Source organism: Lutjanus erythropterus, chromosome 20, assembly GCF_056507025.1.
Source record: "Lutjanus erythropterus isolate fLutEry1 chromosome 20, fLutEry1.hap2, whole genome shotgun sequence".
NCBI classification, from domain to species: domain Eukaryota; kingdom Metazoa; phylum Chordata; class Actinopteri; order Lutjaniformes; family Lutjanidae; genus Lutjanus; species Lutjanus erythropterus.
In genome coordinates this window covers 28462823-28488354 of record NC_139336.1, presented here as the reverse complement: position 1 = coordinate 28488354, position 25532 = coordinate 28462823, and the positions used below count along the sequence as shown (strand labels likewise).

At 38.6% G+C, this 25532-nt stretch overlaps 3 protein-coding genes across 4 annotated transcripts; 1 reads left to right on the top strand and 2 right to left on the bottom strand.

The window, feature by feature from the left end:
- Window positions 1-266: 266 nt before the first annotated feature.
- brix1 (biogenesis of ribosomes BRX1) lies at window positions 267-4611 on the bottom strand. Its single transcript, XM_084746480.1, has 10 exons — window positions 4417-4611; window positions 3974-4085; window positions 3522-3565; window positions 3368-3438; window positions 2789-2838; window positions 2626-2699; window positions 1987-2037; window positions 1050-1151; window positions 791-919; window positions 267-685 (listed from the first exon to the last, which is right to left on the bottom strand). Exons 1-10 carry the CDS (start codon window positions 4564-4566, stop codon window positions 443-445), a joined length of 1026 nt encoding a protein of 341 aa, XP_084602606.1. The 5' UTR covers window positions 4567-4611; the 3' UTR covers window positions 267-442.
- Window positions 4612-5265: 654 nt separating this feature from the next.
- dnajc21 (DnaJ heat shock protein family (Hsp40) member C21) lies at window positions 5266-10995 on the top strand. 2 transcript variants are annotated; one of them, XM_084746412.1, is made up of 12 exons: window positions 5266-5708; window positions 6707-6800; window positions 6933-7056; window positions 7509-7640; window positions 7815-8119; window positions 8213-8355; window positions 8593-8686; window positions 8834-9016; window positions 9113-9161; window positions 9286-9422; window positions 10034-10124; window positions 10305-10995. In XM_084746412.1, the coding sequence occupies exons 1-12, from the start codon at window positions 5612-5614 to the stop codon at window positions 10464-10466; spliced, it is 1611 nt and encodes a 536-aa protein (XP_084602538.1). In that variant the 5' UTR covers window positions 5266-5611; the 3' UTR covers window positions 10467-10995. The 2 variants fall into 2 exon arrangements, with proteins under 2 accessions (XP_084602538.1, XP_084602539.1); XM_084746413.1 differs by having other exon boundaries at window positions 5267-5708; window positions 10037-10124.
- A 1284-nt stretch (window positions 10996-12279) lies between these two features.
- Window positions 12280-24540, bottom strand: LOC146308664 (alanine--glyoxylate aminotransferase 2, mitochondrial-like). The gene is made up of 14 exons (XM_084745802.1): window positions 24418-24540; window positions 21991-22082; window positions 19972-20162; window positions 19731-19854; window positions 19551-19645; window positions 19345-19438; window positions 18605-18698; window positions 17744-17844; window positions 17450-17542; window positions 16067-16199; window positions 14905-14993; window positions 14186-14335; window positions 13758-13856; window positions 12280-12606 (listed from the first exon to the last, which is right to left on the bottom strand). The coding sequence occupies exons 1-14, from the start codon at window positions 24512-24514 to the stop codon at window positions 12505-12507; spliced, it is 1554 nt and encodes a 517-aa protein (XP_084601928.1). The 5' UTR covers window positions 24515-24540; the 3' UTR covers window positions 12280-12504.
- Between the last annotated feature and the right edge of the window lie 992 nt (window positions 24541-25532).

Below are 25532 nucleotides of genomic sequence, written 5' to 3'. Positions count from 1 at the left end.
GTACAGTGTGCCTCCTCTCCACAGACCTTTGATTTCTCTACAGCTCTGCACAGACTTTATAATTTGTTTGGAGTACAGATCAGATGATACAGACAGTATGTCTGAATTGTTTTATTTCCATGACATAGAAAACAACTGTAGTCACACAAAAGCAATAAAGTTTTTTTTTTACATTGATGAAACACTTTCATTTATCAAAAAGGATGGGCTGATATTATTTGCAGTATTGTAAAAGCATACATTTATGACCATTTATGACCATTTTCTCTAGTTCTGTCAAATGTGTGAATTAAATGATGACATGTTTCTTTTTCTGAACTAACAGAGCTCATAATATTGGGCTTCAGACCTGACATCACTGCTGCATCTCCACACTTTCTTGAGACAACACTGAATCATGGCAGCAGTAAGCCTTTCACTCAGCTTAATCCAGTCCATCCAGTTACCTGCGTGCCATCCTTTGTCTTTTGAAAGCTTTGTGTTTGTTCTTCTTCACCACTTTGGGTTCCGGTGCTTCTGTCTGGATGTGAACCAGCTTCTCATCAGCCGGTGTGAGGAAGACGTCCGCAGTGACGTCTCTGGCCAGATCTTCCTTCGCTTCAGTCCTCTTTATTTTCTTTATCTCTTTCACCATCTGCTTCTCACGAATTCTGGCTGCAGCCGCCAGACGGATCTCTCGCCGGTGCTGTTGGTGTGTAAGGAGAACAATGATGTAGCATGGTCATGTATCAGGAACTTTATGTGACATCACATGCTTCTACAACTTAAACTAGCATGCACTTGGCTTTACCATGTTAGGAGACTGGAAGTTTGGATTTTCATAGAGTGTAGGTCCTCCAAAGCTCCCCTGAAAGATCTTGATTAGGTTGAGAACAAAGCGAGGGCCGATCTCCACTAGAGAGGCGTCTTCCTCGATGATCTGAACGTGGCACAGAGAAATTATTGCAACAAAACTAACAGCAAACAGAAAGAACAGAGTCTCTGAACAGAACAAGTGTTGAAATCTAAACTAAACATGCTAATGTTGGCCAAGAATAGTGAAACATTACCTGGTAGTTTCTGAACCATATCCTGTTGTCTGCAATGGAGAATGTGAAGACATGGTCCACAAACGGCTGACTCTTAGGGTGGTAGCGTGGCGTGGAAAATGTCTGGAATATGAAAACGTAATGAGTACTTCCTTAAATTTAAAAATGTAAGTGTACAACCTACGTTTCAGGCATTTCCAAAATGTCATACTCCATCTGCTTTACAATGATATTAGCTTTGGCATATTTTAAAATCCAATAATCTGACTTTTAGGCCTTAAAGGGACAGTTCACCCCAAAATCAAACATTCCCGCTTTTCCTCTGACATGTAGTGCTATTCATCCATCTAGACTGTTTTGGTGCGAGTTTTGGATATTTCAGACGTAAAGATGTCTGTCCTCTCTCCATTATAATGGGACCAAATGACACTCAGCATGTGGTGTTCAAAGCACCAAAAAATTGATTTGAAAAACTCAACAGCTATGTTTTCTTTCCGGAAATCCTGACCTAGTAACTCAGGATAATCCAGATCTTGTTGTGAGCAGTTTCATCAGGGAACTATTTTCTTTTTATTGTAGAATCTAACAGAACTACTTTCTTTCTACTAGAAAATAGGTGTTTTTGACTTTAGGGTGAAGTGTCCCTTTAAAATGTCTTGAATACGCTTTTGACAAGTCTTAGATTTGATTTATGATGATAACATTACTGTTACTAAGTTAGATTTACCCGCAGTTTCACTTTTAAATGTTTTTCTGGGGGAAAAAATTGTAAGCTACAAAATGAAACCAACACTGAACCAATAACCACTCATGTGTTCATGTACCTTTTTGCTTGTATGGATGTAAAACAGGTCTTACCTTACATTCATAATGACCTTAAAAAGTCTTAAATTTTACTTATTGAAACCTGCAGAAACCAAGTCTGATCAGGATTAATGCGTGCATCTTGTATACACACCTGGATGAAGAGCTCCTTCAGTAAAGCGTAGTGGGGCTCCTTGTCAAATTTCTATATTGGAAATAAAACAAATATCAGAGGGGACAAATAAAATTAGTCTTGTTAAGGTTCATCTGTCCAATGATCTATCAGCTGTCAACATACATAACTTTAAATTCTAGGTAAGCAGTTTGTAAAAACAGCTTGTGAATTCAGGACCACTCATGACTCGGACCAACAATGAGAAATCAAAGAGCGTCCAGGTTTTTGTTCAGATTCCTCAGTGACATCAAGCAGAATTAGTTTGTATTCTCAAGTACTTTATTTAGCAAAAATGCCAAACAGCTGCTATCAGCCTGTCAAATGAGGATTACTTAGTTTTCAATCTAATCTTTAACATTTTAAATTGAGTATCTGTGGGTTTGGGTTTGAAATCCCCCTGGGGTCTGGGAGTTTGATGAACATATTTTACAATTTTTTTTTAATGTTTTATAGATGAATCCAAAGAATAATCAGTTGCAGCCCTAGTTTTGATAATCACTGAAATTATCTGGTGTCCGGTTTGGAATAAAGGAATAAAATACAGCTCTTCGTGGCACACAGCTCCCTATATACAGTATACACTCCTAATTCAATTATATAATGGACAGTGTTACTCACAGGATCAAATGAGAGCAGCGGTCTGGATCCTTTAAGGCAGTTTCCTGTCATCTTGAGTTCAGCTAGAGTATGAACTGTGGAGGAGACAATAATATAAATAGGTTTTTCCACATGACAGATGTTGTTTACTGCAGTTCAGGACTGTAGGACAGATGTGACTCACTGTTTTGAAGCAGAAACTTTGCAGAAGGTCCATGAGGGGAGTTTGAAATCCTATTAGACAAAAACATTGGGTTTATTTTAAATTTGTTCTTTAAAAGTAATTACACAAGGTCAGCGTGATGTTTACAAAAAAAATGAGACAGAGACATATTAGACAAAGATGTCTTGTTAATGCAAATGTCAATGTCACTGCTAAATTGGACAGGACAAGACTGACCTGTGACCAAATACATATAACTGGGGGAGCTAGATAAAATCACTGTAATATTTATTTTTCAAACAATTTCATTGAGTCGTATCATATTAAAGTGTAAATGATCTACATGGAGTAAGTTAGAGAAACTAAACTTTTTCTCCACACTCCACCTGGATCATAAACCTTTTCATCTAACAACTCATTTGAATCGGTTGAGAAAGTTACAGTCCTTTCATCCAGAGAATCCTCAGCTCCCGCCATTTATATGTTCACAGGTCAGTCTTGCCCGGCCCAATATGGCGGCATTGTTGACGTCCAATCCAAAGACCAATGCGGCATCTATGTATATATATATGTTTATGATAACAGAGATCATATACTCACCACATATAGAAGTCCTGCTTCTTCTTAGCCTCAAAAAAGAGGCATTTGTTGCAGTTTTTGATTTCACACACCTGCGAACAACGCATCTCTTTAGCTGTGTTGTAATGCATATGATTATACATTAAGTTGTCCAAATTTTAAACAACAAACTCACCTCATTAACAACAAACAACTTGTCCTTTCTGTCCATTTTTGTATCTAACAGAGAAAAGACAAGACTTGTTATTATCTCTGACCAAAATAAGTAAGACATAAAATAATTATATCAGGGATGCAAGAATTGATCAAAATATTATGGCAACAGCAATATGGCCAAGTGCAATATCCAAATCGCAGATGCTGCAATTTCTTGATAAAAAAGGATAAATAGGTGACAGAACATCATTACACTTAAGTATTGTTGTGCTGCAGAGATGCCCTGACCTACAAAAAAACACGTTTGTTTGGTACAGACCCAAACAAATGTCACATTACATGATTTTCATTGTTTTTTCTTTCCAGTGACAATGTGTTTTTGTGATGCGAAAATGACAACTCCCACTAACTGTATGTCAGACTAACAGCAACGTGATTTGTAACCATACCGTTCAGTATATGAATACTCACCTGCTTTTGAATGAGGCATCATGGTTCTCAGGTCCTGCATTAAGTGTCTTGTTCTGAAGTTGACGCCTCTTGAGGAGAAAATGAGAACCCTTTCCTTGTTGGTCCATTTACCCTGTTCAAGAGAAAGCATATCATAACATCAGAACAAACTGAAACACGTCGATTCTTATGGAGTTTAAAGTATTTACCCTAATAATGGCCACTCTGCTTGGCCCTGTTTTATGTCTGTTGACGTTGTGATTTAGACATTACAATGCTAACTTAACACATTAAATTACCACATTCAGTCAGTTTGTCATGGCTGCAAGATGTTAGCGGTTTAAGTAGAACAACGACACTAAATAAGTTTAGGAAAATAGAACTGCACACTCTGTGTACTGCTGAACTTAAGTTAGCTAACTAGCTACCAACTTCACTGGCTAATAACAGGCACGAGCTGTTACCTTGGAAACCGGTGGTGGGATCGTGACTTCATTTTTCTGCTCCTGTTCGGCTTCATCTGGTGTTTCACCGTCATCTGCGACAAATTTTACTTTCTTTGCCTTTTTCTCGACATGAGCCTGTCCTCCACGTTTTCTCTTAGACGCCGACATGTTGCTGCACCGACACAAATCTCGCGTAGCCACAAGCCCAGCTCAAACAACACACGTGCAGACCGGTAAGGACGGAGCAGAGAGAGAGAGAGAGAGAGAGAGAGAGAGACCCCCAGTGGCGTGGAGGTGGTACTGCAGGTAGTACACGTAACAGCGTGTTAATTAAAAATAAAAAAAATATGGCTTTATTTCGTAATAGATACCTGCTCACTGTACATTATCCTGCTTGTTACATGGTGAAAAAAAAAAAAAAAATCAAGTTTGGCATAACATATCAATTTAAAGTGATGGTTGACCTATTATTTGTCGATTATGAAACTATTTTGATAATCGATTTTGTGAAACACTGATCACCATTTTTTTTAGTCAATAGGGAAATGAATATGGAAAAGTATAGGAACAGAGATAAGTAAGTTACTTTAATTCTTTTTTATAATTATAAGTTTTATTTTCTTATTCTTTTAAAGTAGATTCATTCCGTTTTATGTTACTTCCAACTACTCCATTCATTAGTGTCTCCTACATTTATTTAGTTATTAGTATTTTTTCTCTCTCTTTCTCGCTATTTTGGTCTTTTCATGAGAGAGTTTAGCTCAATGATATAGTCAATCAATTGAATGAGATGTTGATTTAATTTGTAACGATAGAGGGCAGCAAAAGTCATTATAGCTTCTCAAGTGCCGAAATGATAAAAGGAAGAAGAACAATTCTCGCGAGATTTAGCGGCACTAGCCAGTCTTATGGTCCTAACAACCGGCCGATGTAGTAAACTTAGTACTTGTACAACTTAGTGTCTACAGACTGTTCATCAGTGACTAAGGATATTGGGACATATTCGAATATGTAACGTCAAAATAATAGAAAATTGCCGCTGTCACCTGTGAAGTCTGGATTATTTAAGAGCTAGAATAGTGATGCTGACCGGTCGCTAGCATGCTATAGTTAGCTACACGCTAAAGCTAGCCTCGTCTATGACAACAACTGTGAACAACATTTTACTCAGTATTTATTCTAGAATCTAGTTTCTGTTTACCGATAGCTAACGATGAAGTGTCACTATGAAGTCTTGGGCGTGAAACGAGACGCAGGCGACGATGATCTAAAGAAAGCTTACCGTAAACTAGCATTGAAATGGCATCCAGGTAAGTTGTTATAGAAAGATTATAGATTTGCTAAGTAGGATGACAGTATTTCTGATATAAAATTTTCAATATCAAAATGGCGTAATGCCTCACTTTAAATAAAATGTCTAATTTCTCTTCTATATATATATATATAATTCTAGTATAGTATTGTATTGTTAAAGTGAATAGTATTTATACTGCATATGTTTTATGACTATTTGTTCGACATTATAACTTCATACTGTAAAATGAACAACTACACTTGTCAAATAAATGTAACTCTAAAAGTACAAAATTTGTCTTTGAAATATAATGTAATGGGCTAAAGCTTTCCATGTGAAACTAACCAAAAGAAACCACCCATTTTTGATATTTCAATTGTTTGCAACACGTCATTACTAATTTGTTGCGTAGTATTTATTTACGTAGCTTATCTGGGTCCCCTGAGTGACCTAATGTGCCTTTAAAACCTGCCTTTTTTTCTTACTCAAAGAAAATTGTAAAGATGTTAGGCTCAAAACCTATGTGTGTTGATATATTGTAGGGCTGACTTATTTTTAAAAAGGAGTGATTATTTTGACTCATGTTGCAATTGTGATATGACTTGTGATATTAGAGGGGATGATCATTTTTCTTGTTTTCACTGAAAAACATATTAAAATGTTAATGGTGTGATTTTTGTGGGAATATGTCCCAAACAAAGATGTTTTCTGAAGTCTGTAGAATATGAGGTGTAGGCAATCTGCATCTCTGCAGCCTGACAATATTCAATTTTCAAATGGTTTTGGTCTGTAATACATATTGTGCCCATTGCAATTTGAAAATTGCAGTAGGCTGTATTGGGATAATGATAAAATTGATCAGTTTTTCCGCCCTAGTATTCTTCTTCTACTTTCAGTTTTTCACTCCTGGCATCAACATCTGGCTATTGATCCTAACCTCATATAATTGTCACTAAAGCTTTAATAAGGTTTGGCACTCTAACAGTAGCCGTGGTTTCCCTCTGAAATTTCCAGATAAGAACTTGGACACTGCTGAGGAGGCGGCAGAGCAGTTCAAGCTGATTCAGGCAGCTTATGATGTCCTGAGTGACCCCCAGGAGAGAGCTTGGTGCGTACAAATTTATCTCGATACATGCAAAGAACAGTTCTTCAAGACTCATATCTTTATTGTTTTTTATGTATAATCCATGTGGATTAAGTATGTGTTAGTTTGATGCCTCTGTCATCTTCTGTGTGGTAGGTATGACAATCACAGGGAGGCTTTGCTGAAAGGAGGACTGAGTGGAGATTATGAAGATGACAGCATTGACCTGCTGCAGTACTTCACCGTCACCTGCTATTCTGGGTTCGGAGATGACGAGAAGGTGAGTGTCTGTGGTCACAAAGAGTCACATCAAACCTTCGGCAGAGTTATTTAGACATTTAAAAATACCAGTAGAAACAGAAAACTCAATGTGCAAAGAACTGGAATTTATAAGTCTATTTCAGAAAGTCAAAGTCAGACTGTCCTTATCAGATGAGTGGACAAGTAAGAGGAAGGACTCATGAGATAAAAGGCAGCAACAACATTTACATCAGCTGCAAAAATGTGGGCAAGTTGGAAATTATGACCCACTTAAAAAAAACATATTTTCAGTATGTGAGAACACACAGCCAGTCGAGCAAAATAACACAAGATTTGATGAAATCTAGGTAGAATATTTTGGTCCAAATTCCAGCTTCTTTCCTCAGGGGACAGAAATTCTTTGAGCATCTCAAACAATGTATTTTCTCATTTCTTATTCCCTCTTGTTTTTACTTTACTCTCTCTCTGTAGGGTTTTTACACAGTCTACAGGAATCTCTTTGAGTCTATCGTGAAGGAGGAGATGGAGCACAGCAAGGTGGATGAGGACGAAGAAGAGGAGGAGTTTCCTTCCTTTGGCGACTCTCAGAGTGACTATGATACAGTAAGCTCCAGTCCCACACTTAAAACACTTTTCTCAAGGTTGTTCCTCTGTTGGATGATGTAAGAGTTTTTTATAAATCCATTTACTGAATTAGTAAACAAGTCTTCCTTTTTTAAAATTATATGATTTTTAGTCAGCTCGTGTACTTAATCAGTCTCTGTTTCCATATTACAGGTGGTGCACGTGTTTTATGGCTACTGGCAGAGCTTCTGCACCCGTAAAAACTTTGCCTGGAAGGAGGAGTATGATACGAGGCAGGCCTCCAACCGCTGGGAGAAGAGGGCCATGGAGAAGGAGAACAAGAAGACCAGAGAGAAGGCTCGGAAGGAGCGCAACGAGCTCGTCAGACAGCTCGTGGCATTTGTTCGCAAGCGTGACCGCCGCGTGCAGGCCCACAGGAAGCTGGTGGAGGAGCAGAACGCTGAGAAGATCAAGAAGGTGGAGGAGCTGAGGAGGAAGCAGAAACTCAACCATGCCAAGTAAGTAGCGGATGGATAGTTGGGTAAATGTGACATCTAAATTTCTCTAATTCTTCCTCATACTGATAATACTGTTCTGTATTTCAATCCAAGACTGGCAGAGGAGTACAAGGAGCAGAGCTGGGCGGCCATGTCTGAACTGGAGAAAGAGCTGCAGCAGATGGAGGCTCAGTACGGAGAAGAGTTTGGAGATGCATCAGAGGATGAGGAAGAAGAGAACAGTGAAGAGGGAGGAGGTCAGTGACATTGACCGTTATAGTTTATACTATGTTATGTTGTTGTCTGTTCCTCTAAATTAATAGTTTAGAGTTTCAGATATTGTAACAGTATCCCATTAGGCTGTGTTATCCACAGTAAACTGTAGCTTATATTGAAGGTTATACTTTCACACAAAGGCAGCAGGTCATACTCATCACCATACACCATCAGTCCAGTTACAGGTTTTAGTCAACAGCTAAAATATTCCTTCACAGATGCAGATCAGCCTGATGGAGATGAACTGACCATTGACTACTATGATGATCTGTGGTGCCACGCCTGTGATAAATCCTTCAAATCAAATAAAGCGTGAGTAACCTCCCACCCATTCCACATACTCTGTGCTTTTGAACCTTAATTCCTTAATTCCTTAATTTAGGTTGTCCCAGGAGAAATGTCTAATTATTTTCAATGATTATGATTCTTTCAATTATTTCTCTCTTTTCCTTCCTACAGTATGAAAAACCATGAAAAATCTAAAAAGCACCGGGAGATGGCGGCGTTGCTGCGGCAACAGCTGGAGGAAGAAGACAGTTTGCTTGGTTTGAACCAGGATGGAAAGGAGGGAGGAGAGGAGGAGAATGAACAGGAAGAGGAGGAGGAGGAGGAAGAAGAGGAGGAAGACAAACCGAGGCAGAAGTATGTAGCTGAATGTGATATAGGAAAAAAAAACCACACTTTTCAACAGAATTGGATTGTTTGTCTTTACTGGCATTTTTCTTTCCACCTACATAGACTTTCTAAAAAGCAGAAGAGGAAAAAGAAACAGCTGAAAGTCGTACAGGTGAGTAACATCTTTACTTTCTTTCACTGACTGTGCCTGGGTTAGTGTCTTCTTACTCTTAATGTCTGTGAAGGAAACCTTTCTTTAAACATTTCTGTGTTCTTTCTCTTCTTCCCTGTAACAGAGTACTCCAAAGGAGGATGAGCAGCAGCAGGAGGAGAAACCACCGCTGAACACCTGTGAGGAAGATGCCCCCGAGAAGTCAGCGGACCATACAGAGCCAGAGAAACAGGATGATCCCCCTCCCACAGAAGTCAAGAGGTCAGCACAGGGTTGTTTTTTTTCCCACCTCCAAATCTGTGACGTGTTCTTCATGATACCAGATTCACTGTGTGGTTCTCTGGATTTGTTCAAAAGCACCTTTTGATGGTTTTAGCGATGCCACAGACCCAGACTAAAGTCCCATGACAGTTGGCTGTTTTATGCAGTGGGGCAATAAAAAATCTGACTCTGGCAATACTGAGTGATGATACTCAATTCTACTCAGAGGGGACCAAGAAAATACCAGCTGCCAAACTATCACCTATAACCCATCTGAAGCCGGATTGATTGTTTATTTTGGCCACTTGGGGGCAGCAGAAGAAGATGAAAAAAGACTGGTTGGGTACCTCTTCCTGGGTGTTGCTTTTGGTTCAGGTTAGGTTTCTGTTTTCGGACAAAGATTTTAAAATCATTGCAGCCAAACTACATATTTTAAAAAGTTTAGAAGTTCGGTGACAGTTGAAAGGGACTAACAGGATTCAACACAGCTAATTCCTGAATTGAAGTATGCAGATTAACACGAGTTAATTGAGAATTTTAAAACGTAATGGTGTTTGTGTTGCAGTTTAGAATCAGTTTTGTATTTATCTGTCATCTGAATGTTGCCTCAGCAGCTCTGGGAAACCAAAGGGGAAGAAGGGAGGAGGAAAAGACAAACCAAAGAATGTCAAGTCAAACACAGGAGGAGAACAAATTCCTGAGGTTTGTACAGTTTAATGTGATTTAATATTTTTATTTTTACAAATCTCTTGTGCTACACATGCTACTTGTCATTTTAACAGCATCACTTTTTTACTTTGCCATCCATTTGAGTTATCAAAAAGAACTGTATTAAATTAATTTTATTGTAAGAAAATGATGTATTCCCATGTCCACCTGCAGAAGGAACTAATCCTCCGCTGCGTGACCTGTAACAACGAGTTCCCCACAAGAAACAAGCTGTTTGACCATCTGAAGACCAGCGGCCACGCCACCGCGCTCTCCTCAAACGCCGCTCACGGCTCCGTGAGCAAGGGCAAAAAAGACAAGAAGAAGAACAGATAACGTATCTTTCCATCCGAACACGAAAGAGTTTGAGTGAGCAGACGGACACAGGAAAACTACACTCTGAGACGTCTCTGCGGAGGAAGAAGATAAACTGGAAAAAAAAAAGCCTTTTGAAAGTGGACTTTAATGGACTGTATTGGCTGGCTGAGAGCGGATAGTTTTTATAAAATTACACAATCCTGTTCGATGTGTGTGTGTGTGTGTGTGTGTGAGTGAGTGAGTGTGTGAGAGAGAGAGATACTCCTTTTACTACTCTCAGTCTTCCAGATTGGAATGATTGAAATGTTTCCTGTACGTCTCTCAGTAACTGAAGAAACTCAGTGGAGAAAAAAAAAAACGTATGAAACACCTTTACCTTTGTTATCCCATCCTTCACTGTTTTGAGAATCAAGCCTCTTGGTTTGTCCCACAGAGCTCAGTAGTGGTATTACTGCATGTTAGTATTTATACAACAAATCTGGAATTATTTGCATTAATGACTCTGTTTAACAATAAACTGCTGTATGATGGACACATCTGTACAAAACACACAGCTGAATCATATTTTAACAGACCAGTCGGAGGGTGAGGGTTGGCTCTGACCTCCATGGGTGTAGAGGTGTATGTTCTGCAGAACAGAGGATACAGAATGACTGAATTAGGAGTACTGCACACAGCTGGGCTACAATATAGTAAAGAGTTGAGCATTTAGTTTGGAGAATATTATAGATTCAAGATGGGGCTGCATTCCCACCAACCGTGAACCTTTCTGCAATGTGATTTTTGTTTTACCATATTGTGCAGCACTTCAGTTAAATGTCTTACTGGACAGAATACACAGCAAAACAACATTAGTGAAAACAGGAAATGAAAATATAAACATGCAGGAGGACACTACTCTGTCTTAACAACCTTATCTATTGATCTATTCTTACATCAGCTAAGAACTGGACCCATCTTTTTTCTTGTATGCGGTCGGTTTAGCCCAGAATTTTAAATAGACAGTCGGTCAGTTTTTCCATTAAGTATATTTCCTCTGCTCTGAAGTCTGGTGCAGATGTTTTAGGTGCAAGCGAAAAGATTTTGAAGAGGTACACGTCCTTCTTTAGAGCTGTGTCACCAGGTATAAAACCCAGGTACACAATGCGGGCATCCTTAGGAACCTTGTTACATAGAACATCCTCAAGAATCTGAATATCCTCGTCCCAGAACAGACCTTGACCAGAAAACGTGTGAGTTATTGGCATGCATCTGCCTTGTTTTTTATGTAAGGTTTAATAAAAAAAACAAATTAAATTCCTCCACCTGAATTCCCTCCATCTTTTAGAGCTAACGGACAGTCGCAGACAGTTTAATGTTCAGCTCCCATTTCAATTTAACATATAGTGAATTAAATGGTTATTTTTTCAAGTTTAGATCATTACTGATTTACGGGGGTGGCAGGTTAACACAGCGGGGTGCATTTTGGTCATTTTTGTTAACAAGGTATATGGTCTTGGCCTTCCTCCCCTTAACAGCCCACTGATCGCACCATTTTAAATGCTGCTGTATTAGTGAAACAGAAAAAAGTAAGTAGCAAAAACTTTATTTAAATATTTAAGCAAATATGTCAAAGCACAGGGTTGCAACTAACAATTATTTTCAGTCGTTACTTGTTACAGTTACTTGTTTTCTGAAAAGAAAAGACTGAAACCGATTAATCGATTATCAAATTAGTTGGCGATTAATTTAATAATTGATTAAACAGCTTATCATTGCAGCTCTACTTTGTTATACAGTGACTATATACTATATACACTGTTTAACTGCATTTTTTTTTTGTATTTGTATTTAATAATTATGAGTCTTCTCTTTAAATGATAAAAGCAGCAGCAGTGTAGGTGTCTTCATAATTACAACAGTTAGATCACAGTTAGGTTCACTTTTACAAAGGAAATAACACAGACAGGAAAATGATTAACATTACACTTTAAAAAATTTACAACAATGCAGTCCACTGCTGTTTGGGTTTCCAGGTTTGGTCCTCAGCTTCGAGTCTCTCCTCTGTCTCCTCTGTTTACTTTCTGTCCATGTAGTTGTGGACGGCCTTGTTAAAGACGGCCAGGAAGAAATCCACATCCTCCTTAGTGATGCACATGGGCGGCTGGACACGGAAGGTCTGAAGAGAAGATAAGAGGGGAGATTATGGAGCAACAGAGAAAACAAGGAAAACGTGTGTCGCCACGTCAGGTGCTTTATTCTGTGTGACATACTGAAGGCTGGTGAAAAGGTGAAGTGGATCCTTCAATGAAAAGCAAAACATGTTTGTGTTCTGTGAACTAGAATTAGTTCTGGGAGGTATTAAAATCAGAATGGTAGTTATTTATCACATCTCACGTATGGGAAACTGCACCAGAATACAAATATAATTATTTTATCCAAAGAGGATGCTCTTAAAAGTAATAAGGCTGCTGGTGATAGGTGACGACAAAGGCTTAAAGCTGAGAACACTAACTTCTAAAGAGGACTGATAATTAATTCATTGTTGCTTTCTGAATAAATCTGAATATATTACAACATTATGTACAATTATTTTTGTTTTTCCTCTTTGGCTCAACAAGATGAGGTGCAAAGCTGTCTTCTCTGTTTTCTTCTAATATAATAATCACTGCAAAAGAAGCAAAAATGCCTGCAGTGTTTTATTTTCTTAAGACAGTGAAAGAAATCTGCTGCTTTCCAGCTTCTAAAGAATGTGACAAAAGTCAAAATATTCTTCTCCTAATTGCCGTTTAGGTTTTCTGTGCGAGCATCTCATTACAACCCATATTAACTTCTACTGTTAAGCACACACGACTTTGACCCAGGAGTGTGAAACTCAAAGTCAGTGTTAATCAATAAATTTTTTAGGCAGAGGTTTGTGCATATTAGAAGCTGTATAATATTCTCCAAACTGTATAAAGTCAATTCAAGTCGAGCCAACTGTATTTACATGGTCCCAAATCACAAATTGTGGGTTTGCAATCAGTTTGGATGAAGAAAAAGCAGTATCATGATTTTTTTCTCAAAAATTCTAATTAATTCTTAAAATATTTGGACTTATTCTCACAGTCCTCTTTAGTTTCCCTAAGGCTGGAGATATACTTGCTTTTAACTGAACCAGTGATGGCTGTATACATCCTCAGGAATTAATGCTGTGCATATGCGAACACAAATGCATGGTTAAAAACCATGTGTCTCTGGTCTAAGACTGTTGTAGCGTTTATACCACAACTTTGCAGTGACAAAATCAACTGACAGAGGGACGGGCTACGTCCAGGTGAGTGCTGTTACCTGTCCATATAGGCCCCCTTTCCCTATCAGGACTCCCATGTCTTTGACGTCCTCATAGATCTCACTTATTGCCTCAGGAGGCAGCGGCTCTCTGCTGGCCTGTGGATGATTGAGAAGATGTAAAGCAGGTGGATTTGGGTGGACGTGTTATATTAACTATATTCATTTTGAACACGATCCATTTGCCAGTCTTTAACCACCTGGGTTAACTGGCCTGGTAAGTGACAACATCAACCAGTTTCCAGGTTAATAGTAACCGAGGGATTCAAACAAGGCAGCAGAAGAAGATGTCCTCTTCAGAGTCAATCAGTTATTAATTTGAACTGCAATTCAAAGTACTTTTTGCCTGGAAAATTCAATTTCTGCCAGATTCAACAGGGGTAAAACTGAACAACAGCACAGACAGACGCGTGAGGAGAACAATATACCTTGTCTTTGACCATTTCCACACCGATCTGCAGACCTTTTCCACGGACATCACCAATAATCTCATACTTGTCCCTGAGTTTTGCCAGTTCTGTCATCAGATAGGTGCCCAAAGTATGACTGTTCTGCTGCAAGCCATCTTCTTTGATAGTCTGTTGAATAAGAATACGTCAGTTCATGTTTAAAGCACATCTGAAATTGCATTTAAATGTTAATCGATGAGTATAATCAGTGTTTTTTTATGGACAGTAAAGTGGTGATGTAGCTAAGTGACTTTCTTAGGGCTTGATGATGAAGTGCTGTAGCTGGCTAGCTAACTGGCTAGCAGTCACAATTAGAACTTTAATCAGACCTGAAAAATTGAGCCCGAAAAGGCCCAAGTCCGTGAAACTTCTGCCTGAACCCGACCCAAAACTGTCCCTCAGTAGCAACTTCCATTCACATAGATGGAGAATGTAACAGTAGACCAACAAACATATTGTTAAAATAGAGGGCACCATCATGATACACACACACACACACACACACACACACACAAAAAAAACAAAACACATATGAATACAGAGCAGATATGTGTGCTGCAGCAGGAAAGAAAGCATTCAGTGTAATTCAGTGTGCTTGTTATAAAATGTACAACTTCAGCTACAGTAACAATACAAATCAAACTCTTGTCTTGCTCTACTGAGCAGGACTGATGTGGGACAAGAAGACAAATCCTTACATCAAGCACTGATGAAGCCACGGCACAGGCCAAAGGACTTCCTCCAAAAGTGTTGAAGTGTAAGGCCTGAGCGAAAGAGGCAGCAATTTCTGGAAAAGACATAAATAAAGAAGGTCACACGTCGACTCACCGCTGGCTCAAGTTAAAACTCAGACTACAGGAGCTACAAATGATTCGCAGTGTTTTTATGATGGTTTCTGAACCTTAAAGAAATAGAAATCCTTGTCCTTGTTGACTCATCTAAAGGTCGATTAGAGAGCTGCGGCAACCAGCTGCCTCAACAACACGGGAGCAACATGAGAGCCGACAGCCAGTCGCAGAACTGGATGTTCTTATTCCAAGGCTGTAAAACCGTCTCGTAATCGGCACATCAATCAGCGTCTGTCAATGTTTGTCTGGCTGTCGGTTTTGTTTTTATCTCTGTGCATTTATTGTTTGTTGGTTTCTATATCCTGGTTCTGAGAAAAACATTTCATTCAGCTGCATTTGTTTGTTTGAAATGATGGTAACACTCTCTATGATGTGCATCCATTATAAACATAATAAGACTGTTTTATAACCTGCTTATAGCACTGTATAATTCTGTATAGAACTCATAAATATTCATAAATAATACTTAATACCAGGAGTATTTTATGAAAGATTATATGTCACCTCTTTTCTAATGACCAACTGTTTATCATCATGTTCAATAGAAATGATTTTATGTCATTTATAAACATATGGCCTATTTGATTTAACAATGCCTTTTTCATTCAATGAGAAACTTGTATTTCTGTAGCAAAACACTACATTATTTGCTATTTAGGTGTAAAGTTAACAAAATGTTACATTGTTTGCTAGCCAGCTAAAAAAATATATCAAATGTTACATTATTATTTGCGAGCTAATTTCATCAGGGAAGTTTTAATCACATTTGAATGATTATAACAGTGATTATAATGTATTAGAGAATGATTATAATGTATTACATCTATAACCCTTACAAATAAAGTCAGTGACTGATCAGCAATTGTGAGGTATTACGATGCTTGACCTTACAAGTCATTATAAAATGCTTTTTAATGTATTGTGATAATTGTTATAAAGCATGAATATTTATGAATGCTTATGACTACATTTATACAGTGAACACACTGAATGTCTCGTTCTATTATCTCACCTGGTGTTGTGATAACAGCTCCCATTGGGAATCCATTACCGATGCCCTTTGCCGTTGTAACGATATCAGGCATGACCTCATGACCCTGGAAACCCCAGAAGTGGCTTCCTGTTCGCCCAAATGCAGTCTGGACCTGTCCAGTGCAAAACAGATTAATTTATTCACATTTTTAAAATTAATTTTCATGATATATGATACAAGCATATTAGTTTATATTAAGTTGTTTATTATAAGATGGAAGCAGATGATTAAAACCACCCAGAACATCATTGGTACACATCTAGAACACACTATCTTTATTGTCATTGCACAAGTACAGTAAGATTAAGTCTGCAGCTTCCGTATTCTACGCTATAAAAGCAATAAATAAAATGATAAGTAAGATAAAATAGGAATAAAGTGTCAATAAAGCAATAAACAGATAACAAAACCAGTACAGTCCTGGAATGTAGAAGGAGTCTTCATAAAAACACAGTTTGGATGAATGTGAACAAAAACTGAGCTTATTAATTATAGCGGTTGTTACTGTTTCATAAAAAGACAGTAAGCCTGTTACCGTTTGGTAAGAGATACAGAAATATCTGCTGCCGTACCACCAGACCACAGAGCAGCTTCTTCCTTCAAGCTGTGAGACCTCACCCCGTCACACCACGCCATAAACTTATAACTAATTTATATTGAACATTTCTTTTGTGCTGGTTTTGCACATTACCACAACACTAACTTTTACTAGCATTAACCCCCCATTCCCACTGTGACAACATCTCTCTGTTTGCACTACAATTTAAAACACTCATTTTATACTGATGTTCACAGACGAGCATTTGGCTTGAGCACAAGGGAGGAGGTTTTAATTTTGCATTTCGAGATCTAAGTTGAAACATCCTGAGAAAAAGTCCCTGAAAAGTGTCTGGTTTTGCAGCAGCAAGCCAAATTTCAGGCAGGACAATTAAGACTGAACTGAACTGAGGCCTTGAATGAGCACTTAGATATATTTTTAAATAGTTTTAGTCCTTTCAGTACTATATTTAATGGATATTATATTGTTTTAAACATGTGGTATTGAAAAAGTAATGACATTTTGATACTTTTGACAACCTTAGTAGCCTGTAACTTTTTTATTGTTTATGTTATCTTCTGATTTAAATATTACAATATCTGTTTATACATTTTACGTAGTATAGCATGAAGGGGACTTCAGCTACATTTTCCAGTGCAATCCTGTATGATAAAATGACAATAAGACCTTGAACCTTTTATAACCTATTGAAATATATACAGAGACAACATAACAACAGTAGAACAAAATAGATAAAGCATCACAGTGACTTTTATCATTACGGCCTTATAATAAAATAACTGAGGCCTAGTTAAATGGTGTACCTCATCAGAAATGCAGACCCCTCCTCTCTCTCTCACAAGTTTGTAAGCCTCCTTCAAGTAGTTTTTGGGGTACTGCACAGCTCCTCCCATTCCCTGTTCAAACGAAACAACAGTCACATCTCACACTCACGCCTGAATAAACACAAGCACTCACACTGAACGTGAGGGGAGTTCTGACGTTCTGATTTCATCTCTAAGTGAATTCATGTTTTGTTTTTTTTTATTTGAGAATATCAAATCCATGGCAAACAGTCAATCAAGTTAAAGTAAACACCCCACAGCAGAATATTGTACCTGAATAGGCTCTGCAAAGAAACCAGCGATTCGACTTGGGACACTCGTAGCAAATGTTTCTTTCAGCTGTCCGATGTATTTTTCCTCTGCCATGCAGTGACCTGTGGAATCAGGGGAAATACTTTTGGTGGCAGCAACAGAAGCATGTGCACAGATATAATATTTACAAAATAACAAAAGCTTATAGCTAAGTTAATCAATAAATTGTTCAGTGTCTTCCCATATAATCCAGTAACCTATAGCATTAATAAACGCATCATATCACAATGCCATGACTCACAGTTCTAATGTCTTAGGATAAACCTTTTGTGCTTTATATTAAACTATACTGGTGTTATATTGCAGCATGATGGTTGTGGTTGTTTTTTTTTATGTAAACAGTCATGCATGCATGCTAACATACTGGCCATTTCCTGTTGGACTCTAATAGTAGACACAGGGATATGATACAGTTAATATTGCTGTAACTTGTACGAGTATAATATCAAATGGAAGGACGAGTAAAACAAATCAAAAGTAGGAGACTTTGTATAGGAAATGTTTTGTCTGATGTTTAGGATTAAAACTAACTTGCATTTCCCCCATGACTTTCAGGGAAAAGTTTGAAAAGTTGAACAGATTTTGTCAAAAATACATCATGAAATTTAACTGCTGTCTGTGCAACTTGTAATTGAACTAAAATGCATGTCTCTTCACGCTGAGGTCTATATTCTCAAAGGTCAAGCATTAACTCAGCAGGTTTCCAGGGGAAGTTAAACATTGCTTTTTTTGTAGTAATTTTGCAGTAGGGAGCCTGATGCTTGTCCTGTTCGTGAGAGCAGCAGAGATAACCTGAGTCATGGGTGCGTGCGTTTTGTGTACCTTGGGCACAGCTACATTCTCTGGTGGTCTGCACAGGAGAGTCCCTGCAGTGGCTTCCTCCCCACAGACCTCTGAACACATCAGGACACATGATCTGTTTATTGGGCAGAAACCGAGTCAGCTGGGTCGACCTGACAGCAACAGTCACTCATAACTTAGTGATGAAGCACAAAGAAATCACTGTTTTTTTTAGTCCAACACAACACATCTTCCCCTCTGTCCTCTTTGAGATGTTTTTTAATCATACATGCATCTGTCCAGCAGCATAAGTTGTGTCCTTTTTTTGGTTTTACTCTGTAATGGGATTGGGATGGGACAGGAGTGTTTTTGTGGTTGGGACAGGAGTAAAAGTGCACTCCTGTGTCACTCCCTAGAGCCAATGGACATTTAACCCAGGGCCAGTACAGTGTGAATCATACAGCCCTGGTTAACCCTCGGTTCAAGGTATAATCTGCAACATTCTCCCAAAGAATAGACTCATATGACACAATCCCTTTTAGTCGTCACTTATGACCCACTAGAAGTCTGTTGTGGTGTCTGTACTTGCAGGGACTCTGTTCTTGTATTTCCTTATGTTTTCTCCTTTATCTGTTGTTCTCGGGACGTTTCACCAACCCAGAACGTTTGTATTTGATGTTCTGATGCATTTACGAACAGCTCAGACACATCCTACTGACTCTACCTTGAACAGTTTCATGTTGTGTATTGTGCAACACTGAAACAGATCACTGCATACATACATGTGTGCAGCCTGAACTACTGGCGATGGGGTATTTAAATGATGAGTTGGAGGTGAGACCTGTGGTCTGCTGGCTACCACCATGGTATGACCCTCTGGAATTAAAAAAAAAAAAAATCAGATACCTTTTGAATATTTAAAGCATGCATTGCTAAAAATATTTCTTAATTTTAATGCAACCATGAAGCGCATAAGGATGAGACTTACCTGAAAGTGATTATGTCAAAGTTGCCTGTGTGAAGTCGAGCCATCAGCATAGCCAGGTCATTGGCTTCTGAGCCGCTGTTGGTCAGATATATCACCTGGACAAAGAAACAGAGACCAGACATTTTAATTACAGTGTGCATATTTATACAGCTTCTCAGCTGATCACATCCACTACTGTACCTTAAGAGGATCCGGAAAGTGGGAGGCTAGTTTCTCGCAGTACTCATGGAGCGGAGGATGAACGTAGATGTTCGTAGTATGCCACAGCGTCTGCAGCTGCTTCACTGCGGCCGCTGTCACCTTCCTGAATCCACAGATGTCACGGTCGGAGCAAAAATAACCATTTTGTTTAACTTCAAACTGTATGTCAGAATATAACATGGTGTTATTGTGCGACACAGCAAAGAGAAAAGGATCTTACGGGTGGCAGTGGCCGACGCTGACAGTAGCTACACCAGCATATAGATCCAGATATCGCTTGCCGTCTATGTCCCACAGCCACTGCATGTATCCCCGTTGGAGGAAGACCGGTTTCTTGTAGATGGTGACCCTCATGGTCACAGGGCTGCAATTCTGCCTGCGGATCTCCATCACCCGCTGTTTGGACATACCCTGAAAAGACATAAATATAGTTACAGAATAAGAGGACCTTCTCAATAAAAGAAAGAAAGAAGAGTTGCGTTGATATTTGGTTCTGATTGAAATGGCTCAAAAACTATTTGATGGATTGGCATGGAATTTAGTCCAAATTCGAGGTCCCTTGAGGATAAATTCAAAATATTTAGTTGATCCCCTAACTTTTCTTGTCATGCCACCAGCAGGTCAAAGTGTTCTTGTCACAACAACATTCTGCACGCCCAGTTTCCCTTGCTGTGTTCCCCAGCTCTCCCAGTAGTTTGCCTTCCACCTTGCCTTTGCTCCACTCTGCCTGCCAGCCACTCCCACCTCAGCTGCAACTCCTCAGTAATCAGGCCAGTATATAAGCTTCTCCTGCTCACTCACTTGCCGCCAGATTGTTCTTCAGATCTCCATGCAAGACTCTCTGGCGCTCATTCTTGGACTGGTTCCCCTTTGCCAACCCTGCCTGTCTCTGACTCACCTGCTTCGTCTGAATCCTGGAAGATCGCCACTGCCTTCTGTCCCCGACCACGAGGTCTGCCTCAGCGTTTCTGTTTTCTGTTTCCCTGCCCCCATGGGCGTTCGGTGTTTTGCTCCTACTTCCTCCCAATTTTTCTGCCTGTGAGTTCGAGTGGAGTGTATCTACTCATGTCTCCACTGGATCCCTGACTCTCTGCCTGGCCTGGACTCACCTTCTGTCTGCTCCCTGCTGGACTGTTTGCTTGGACTCTGTGCTTACCTGGTTTTTGACCTGCTGTCGGCTCGACGACGTCTTCTGCCTGCTTCATTAACAAACGAACCAAACCTCAGACTTTGTTAAAACTCCCTGCTTGAGTGACGGAACTGTTTTTTTGTGCTGCTTTAACACCTCGTTCCTCATGTGATAATAAAGGTCATTACCAACTATCCTTGTTATACTGTGTGCTGCATTTGGGTCCAGAACATACCTGTTACACAGAATAAGCTGTGTAGCCCATTTATTGTCCTCTTAGAGACTGAGCTAACAAGCTAGCTAACTGACCCATCCTAAGTCCTGGCCCCTTTTCCTCGATGCTCCAGTAACAGTTGAGCAAGCTTAGTATCTCTGTCATTTTCTCCATTCTTATTTCCTGTACTTAGTGTTAGATATGCTTTATGCTGATAGGTGTGTCTATGTTGAAGAGAATCAAATTTTGATTGAAATTAGGTCTCAATCTGTCAAAATTTTAAAAGACACACTTTTATAGACATACAGTTGCGTGTCATCAGCGTAATGATGGAAGTTGATGCCATGTCTGCGCACGATTTGCCCCATAGGGGTAGCATGTAGACAGTAAGAAAGGACCAAACATAGACCCCTGGGGCACAGGAGGAGGAGGAGGAGGGATCTGTTTGACAGATATGACAGTAAACTTTACCAAATCTAAAATCATGATCCTCCAAAAGAAGTCCAGTGTTTCAGGAAATCGTACATCAATCGAAAATAAGATGCACATCTAGATCACACCCTGTATTATGATTATCAGGGGTGCAAAATCAGTGCCTCTGGCAGTGAATGTGCTGAAACAAAACACGTGTTAATGATGGCAAACACATGATGCAGAACGCTGCTCTATAGTGTCACCTGTGGTCAGAAGTTCTATAGGGTACCTTTAATTACTGTCAACATATTGTAATGTATTGTGCTACTGCTGGTAATTTCAATTTCTCTAGTTAAATTTTGGGTAACAGGTAATTAATGTTTTACTGCACCACCTCGGTATGACATAACATTTAATTTAATTTATTTATTTACCAAAGCCATTATTCAGAACTCAACCGTAGATACACACATCACTCTTACCTTGTACTCCCCTGGTTTGACATTGCATGGGGGCATCTCTGGGAGGTCTGGGCCAGGACTGTGTTTGAAGGCAGACTTCTGACATGCTGCACCTGTGAAATGTTTTTAATTAAATTCCATTTTACTATGATATTTTTGTGATATTTGGGGCTTTTTGTGACATTGGGTTTTATGCCCCCCAGAGTTGATGCTGAACTCCAAATCTTGGGGCAAAGCAGGAAAAAATGCAGTTGTAGTTGCAGTTTCTAACTTTTAGTTATCATTAACTTTATTCAGCCTACCATGTTAACCATTGAACTGCACACTGAAGGAGCCTTTTACTGAGCTGAGAAGCAGCATCTGAACGTGAACAGACTGTGGAATCTGTTTCAGCTCTGTATCATGACTTTGAAAACACCCAATGACTTGTTTTAACGAATTTTGTTAGTTTAAAATATGAAGAATTGTAAAATATTACTTCCATGAGGCTGTTCAGTCAGACGGTGACAGATCACAGGCTGAAATTAGCATTTCATCCTCAAATTCAGAAGGTCAAGCTGCACGCAGCATGCAGTATTATCAGTATTATGTTCATTATAATGTTGATTAATGTTGAAATGATGTTCTTCTGCCTCAGTAATAATTATTAAAACCACCAGATAATAGACTAAAGTGCAGAAAAATACACACCTGATGTAAAATTCTTTTCACTATGGCGGTGCCTTATGTTGATTTTATGACATATTATCTGGTCAATATTTAATCAGATTATAACCTGGTTAATCTGTTAACTGCATTTGTTTCACATTGTGCAACACCCTATACTTTCTGTTGTCCTGAGTCAACTGATGGCTGGAAAATGTCAGTTAGAACTGGTTTGACTGGTTTGATACTCAGGTAGAATTTACCCCATGGAGAAACATTTAGTCTGGATGCAGAAAAGTGGACATTGTGCACAATGCAAAAACAAAAAAGAAAACTCAGAATTTCAAGGCAACATAATGCAATAGATTTTTGAGTTTTGAGCCCAACTCAAATTGTCAAACTCAAAGTTTTGAAAAAGTTTGACCAACTACTGATCTTTTGTTGAGATAATTGATTTTTCCTCTTTGGAATAATTTAAATAATTGACTTTTAGAAAATCCCCAAAATTTGTATTTCAAAATTATTAAGTAAATTAATTGAAGTGAAAGTGAGTGCTGGTTAAAATCTTAATATTACAAATCAAAACCATTTAATTTTCAGGTGCCAAAATAATGGCAAATCAGGTTCACAGCAACTGTCTCCACTAAAGATAATAGATCAGCCAAACTTTTTAAAGTTCGTTTGGGCTCAGACCTCTAAATCTATTGCAGTACATTGCTTCAAAATCTTGAGTTGTCTCAACTATTTTTTCAACAGAGTACAAGTAACACTGGGCATCATCCATTTAACTACTAATGTTTCAAATGAGATAATATGATAAAAAGTTTTTCTACTGCAACATTTTCTGCTGTAATTTGATGCAGTTGCCTTCATCTTTATGTCATGATATCAAGTCTTGTGTGTGGTCAGTATATATATAATATGAGTCCAAGTAGCCCAAGAGTTTATAAAGTATGACTGGTGTTATATTAAGAACAAAACTATGAAATATAAATAAGAAAACACATAAGTTCGAGGCAACTGCCTTCATTAGAGTTTTGAGATTTGAATCAAATTCAAACTGTCAAGTTTTGTTGACCTAAAATCTTTTGTTGAGGTATTTTACTTTTCTTCTTTAGATAAACTTGAATCTTTGAGTTTTAGAGACTCAAAAACAATGTATTTCAAAAATAACTATGAACTTGATTTATCATTATTTGGGTACTTAAATGAAATTACTGCAATTTAAAACATTCAACTATTAATCATTAGTCACTTTCACTTCAATGAGTTTACTCAACAATATTTGAAAGATTCAAGTTTATCTAAAGAAGAAAAGTAAATTATCTAAACCCAACATTATTAGTTGGTAAGACTTTTTAAAAACTTTGAGTTTGACTTTGAGTTGGGCTCAAAGCTCAAAAACCTTTTGAAGTTGCCTTGAAATTTAGTGTTTTCTTAACATTTTTTGTTTTTACAGTGTAATACTTCCTTTAAAACCAGGAAAAGACAACTTACATCATATCAGGATATAACAACATCCAAATCTAAGACAATATCTAGTCTTATATCATATTGGTATAGTATTGATATATTTTCCATTCCAAAATTAGAGTAAAAAATTCTACTGCAGCCTATAATAACACAATCAATTAATTAATGAGTCAACAGGCTGATCAAATCTACCAGAGAAATGGACGGTCACCTGAATCTGTACACCTACTATGACAAGTAAAGGCCACATAATACACATCTTACACAGGCTGTGTAAGCATCAGCAGCAGACCATGATAACAACTTATGTTTATCTCCATGGTAACTCACCACTTCCCAGGTGAAATTTGGCCAAACCAGTTGAACAGCAGGACTGTCCCATGAGACCTGCATAGCGGCCACTTAGACAGAAACCAACTTTAAACATGATGAGCAGGTTTACAGCTCAGAGGGCACTCAGCTCTCCTGCTTCCTCCACTTCTGCCTTTTGTTTTTCTACAAAGTCACACTGATGGGTGGACAGTGCCCAGCCAATGGTGCCCTGATCTCACCAAACTACAATCATTTCTCTGCAACGTCATGTAGATAATTATAAAACCAGTGCCAACTGGTCACTACTTCCACTACATGCTCACTGATTGGGTGTTCATGAGGAGGGAAAGATAAAGTGTGATATGGTTCTGGTTCTATCCAGTTTGGAGGCCTGAGGAGACGCCAGCCTCAGCCTGAGCTGAGTAGGAGTGTAAGTCAGAGTTCAAGATTCAAGGTTCAAAGTTTTTAATTTGTTATAATACACTGCAGGATTGCACAAGGAAAGCAATTGTAGCCCCCTCCATTTTTCCAGCAGTTACATAATAATCTGCCTTTGCTGTTCGCACATTTTGCATTATTTATTTCTTATTTTGTAACCAAGAAGGCAGAAGAGGACCTGACTTTCCTCCGGTCCAAGAAAGTGTCACAAATGACCTGATGTCAGTTTGACTGGGTTCAGTCAGAGCTTTGGAATATCAAATCATTGATCTTTGCTCACTACATCTTGGCCTTCATGTAAACTATGATGCACGATATGGATTTTTTTTCAGCCGATGCACTGTCTGTGAAGATTCTCAGTCATCCAGGTCATGGTGTTCTTAGCAAAGGTTGTCACAGGCAACTGGACTTGGCAGAGTTCTGAACTGAAGACTCTTCTTGGATGAGAGGCGAAACGTCTTCAAGTCCACGACAACCTTTGCCACGAACAGCCGATGCAATAATTACCTGCTTCACATGGTCGATACCAATAAGATAACCCTTGTACATGTTTGTATATTTTTTATATATACATATAACCTGTATTTTTAAAAATCTATTGTAAAAACTAAAATGATGTGCTAAAATAACATTTATTTCTCTCCAGAGTTGCATCAATTTTTCACCAAGATCTTGTATTGATGTTGAGAGAGTTG

Excerpts from the sequence above, each read along its gene's own strand:
- brix1 (XM_084746480.1), bottom strand. The coding sequence starts at position 4,566 with ATGTCGGCGTCTAAGAGAAAACGTGGAGGACAGGCTCATGTCGAGAAA. Across the intron at positions 2,700-2,788 it reads AAAGTTTCTGCTTCAAAACA|TTCATACTCTAGCTGAACTC; the intron begins GTGAGTCACATC and ends TCTCCTCCACAG. Across the intron at positions 686-790 it reads ACTTCCAGTCTCCTAACATG|CACCGGCGAGAGATCCGTCT; the intron begins GTAAAGCCAAGT and ends ACACACCAACAG.
- dnajc21 (XM_084746412.1), top strand. The coding sequence starts at position 5,612 with ATGAAGTGTCACTATGAAGTCTTGGGCGTGAAACGAGACGCAGGCGAC. Across the intron at positions 8,687-8,833 it reads TCCTTCAAATCAAATAAAGC|TATGAAAAACCATGAAAAAT; the intron begins GTGAGTAACCTC and ends TCCTTCCTACAG. Across the intron at positions 9,423-10,033 it reads CCTCCCACAGAAGTCAAGAG|CAGCTCTGGGAAACCAAAGG; the intron begins GTCAGCACAGGG and ends ATGTTGCCTCAG.
- LOC146308664 (XM_084745802.1), bottom strand. The coding sequence starts at position 24,514 with ATGTTTAAAGTTGGTTTCTGTCTAAGTGGCCGCTATGCAGGTCTCATG. Across the intron at positions 22,083-24,417 it reads CAAATTTCACCTGGGAAGTG|GTGCAGCATGTCAGAAGTCT; the intron begins GTGAGTTACCAT and ends AACATTTCACAG. Across the intron at positions 17,543-17,743 it reads TCTTTGCAGAGCCTATTCAG|GGAATGGGAGGAGCTGTGCA; the intron begins GTACAATATTCT and ends TCGTTTGAACAG.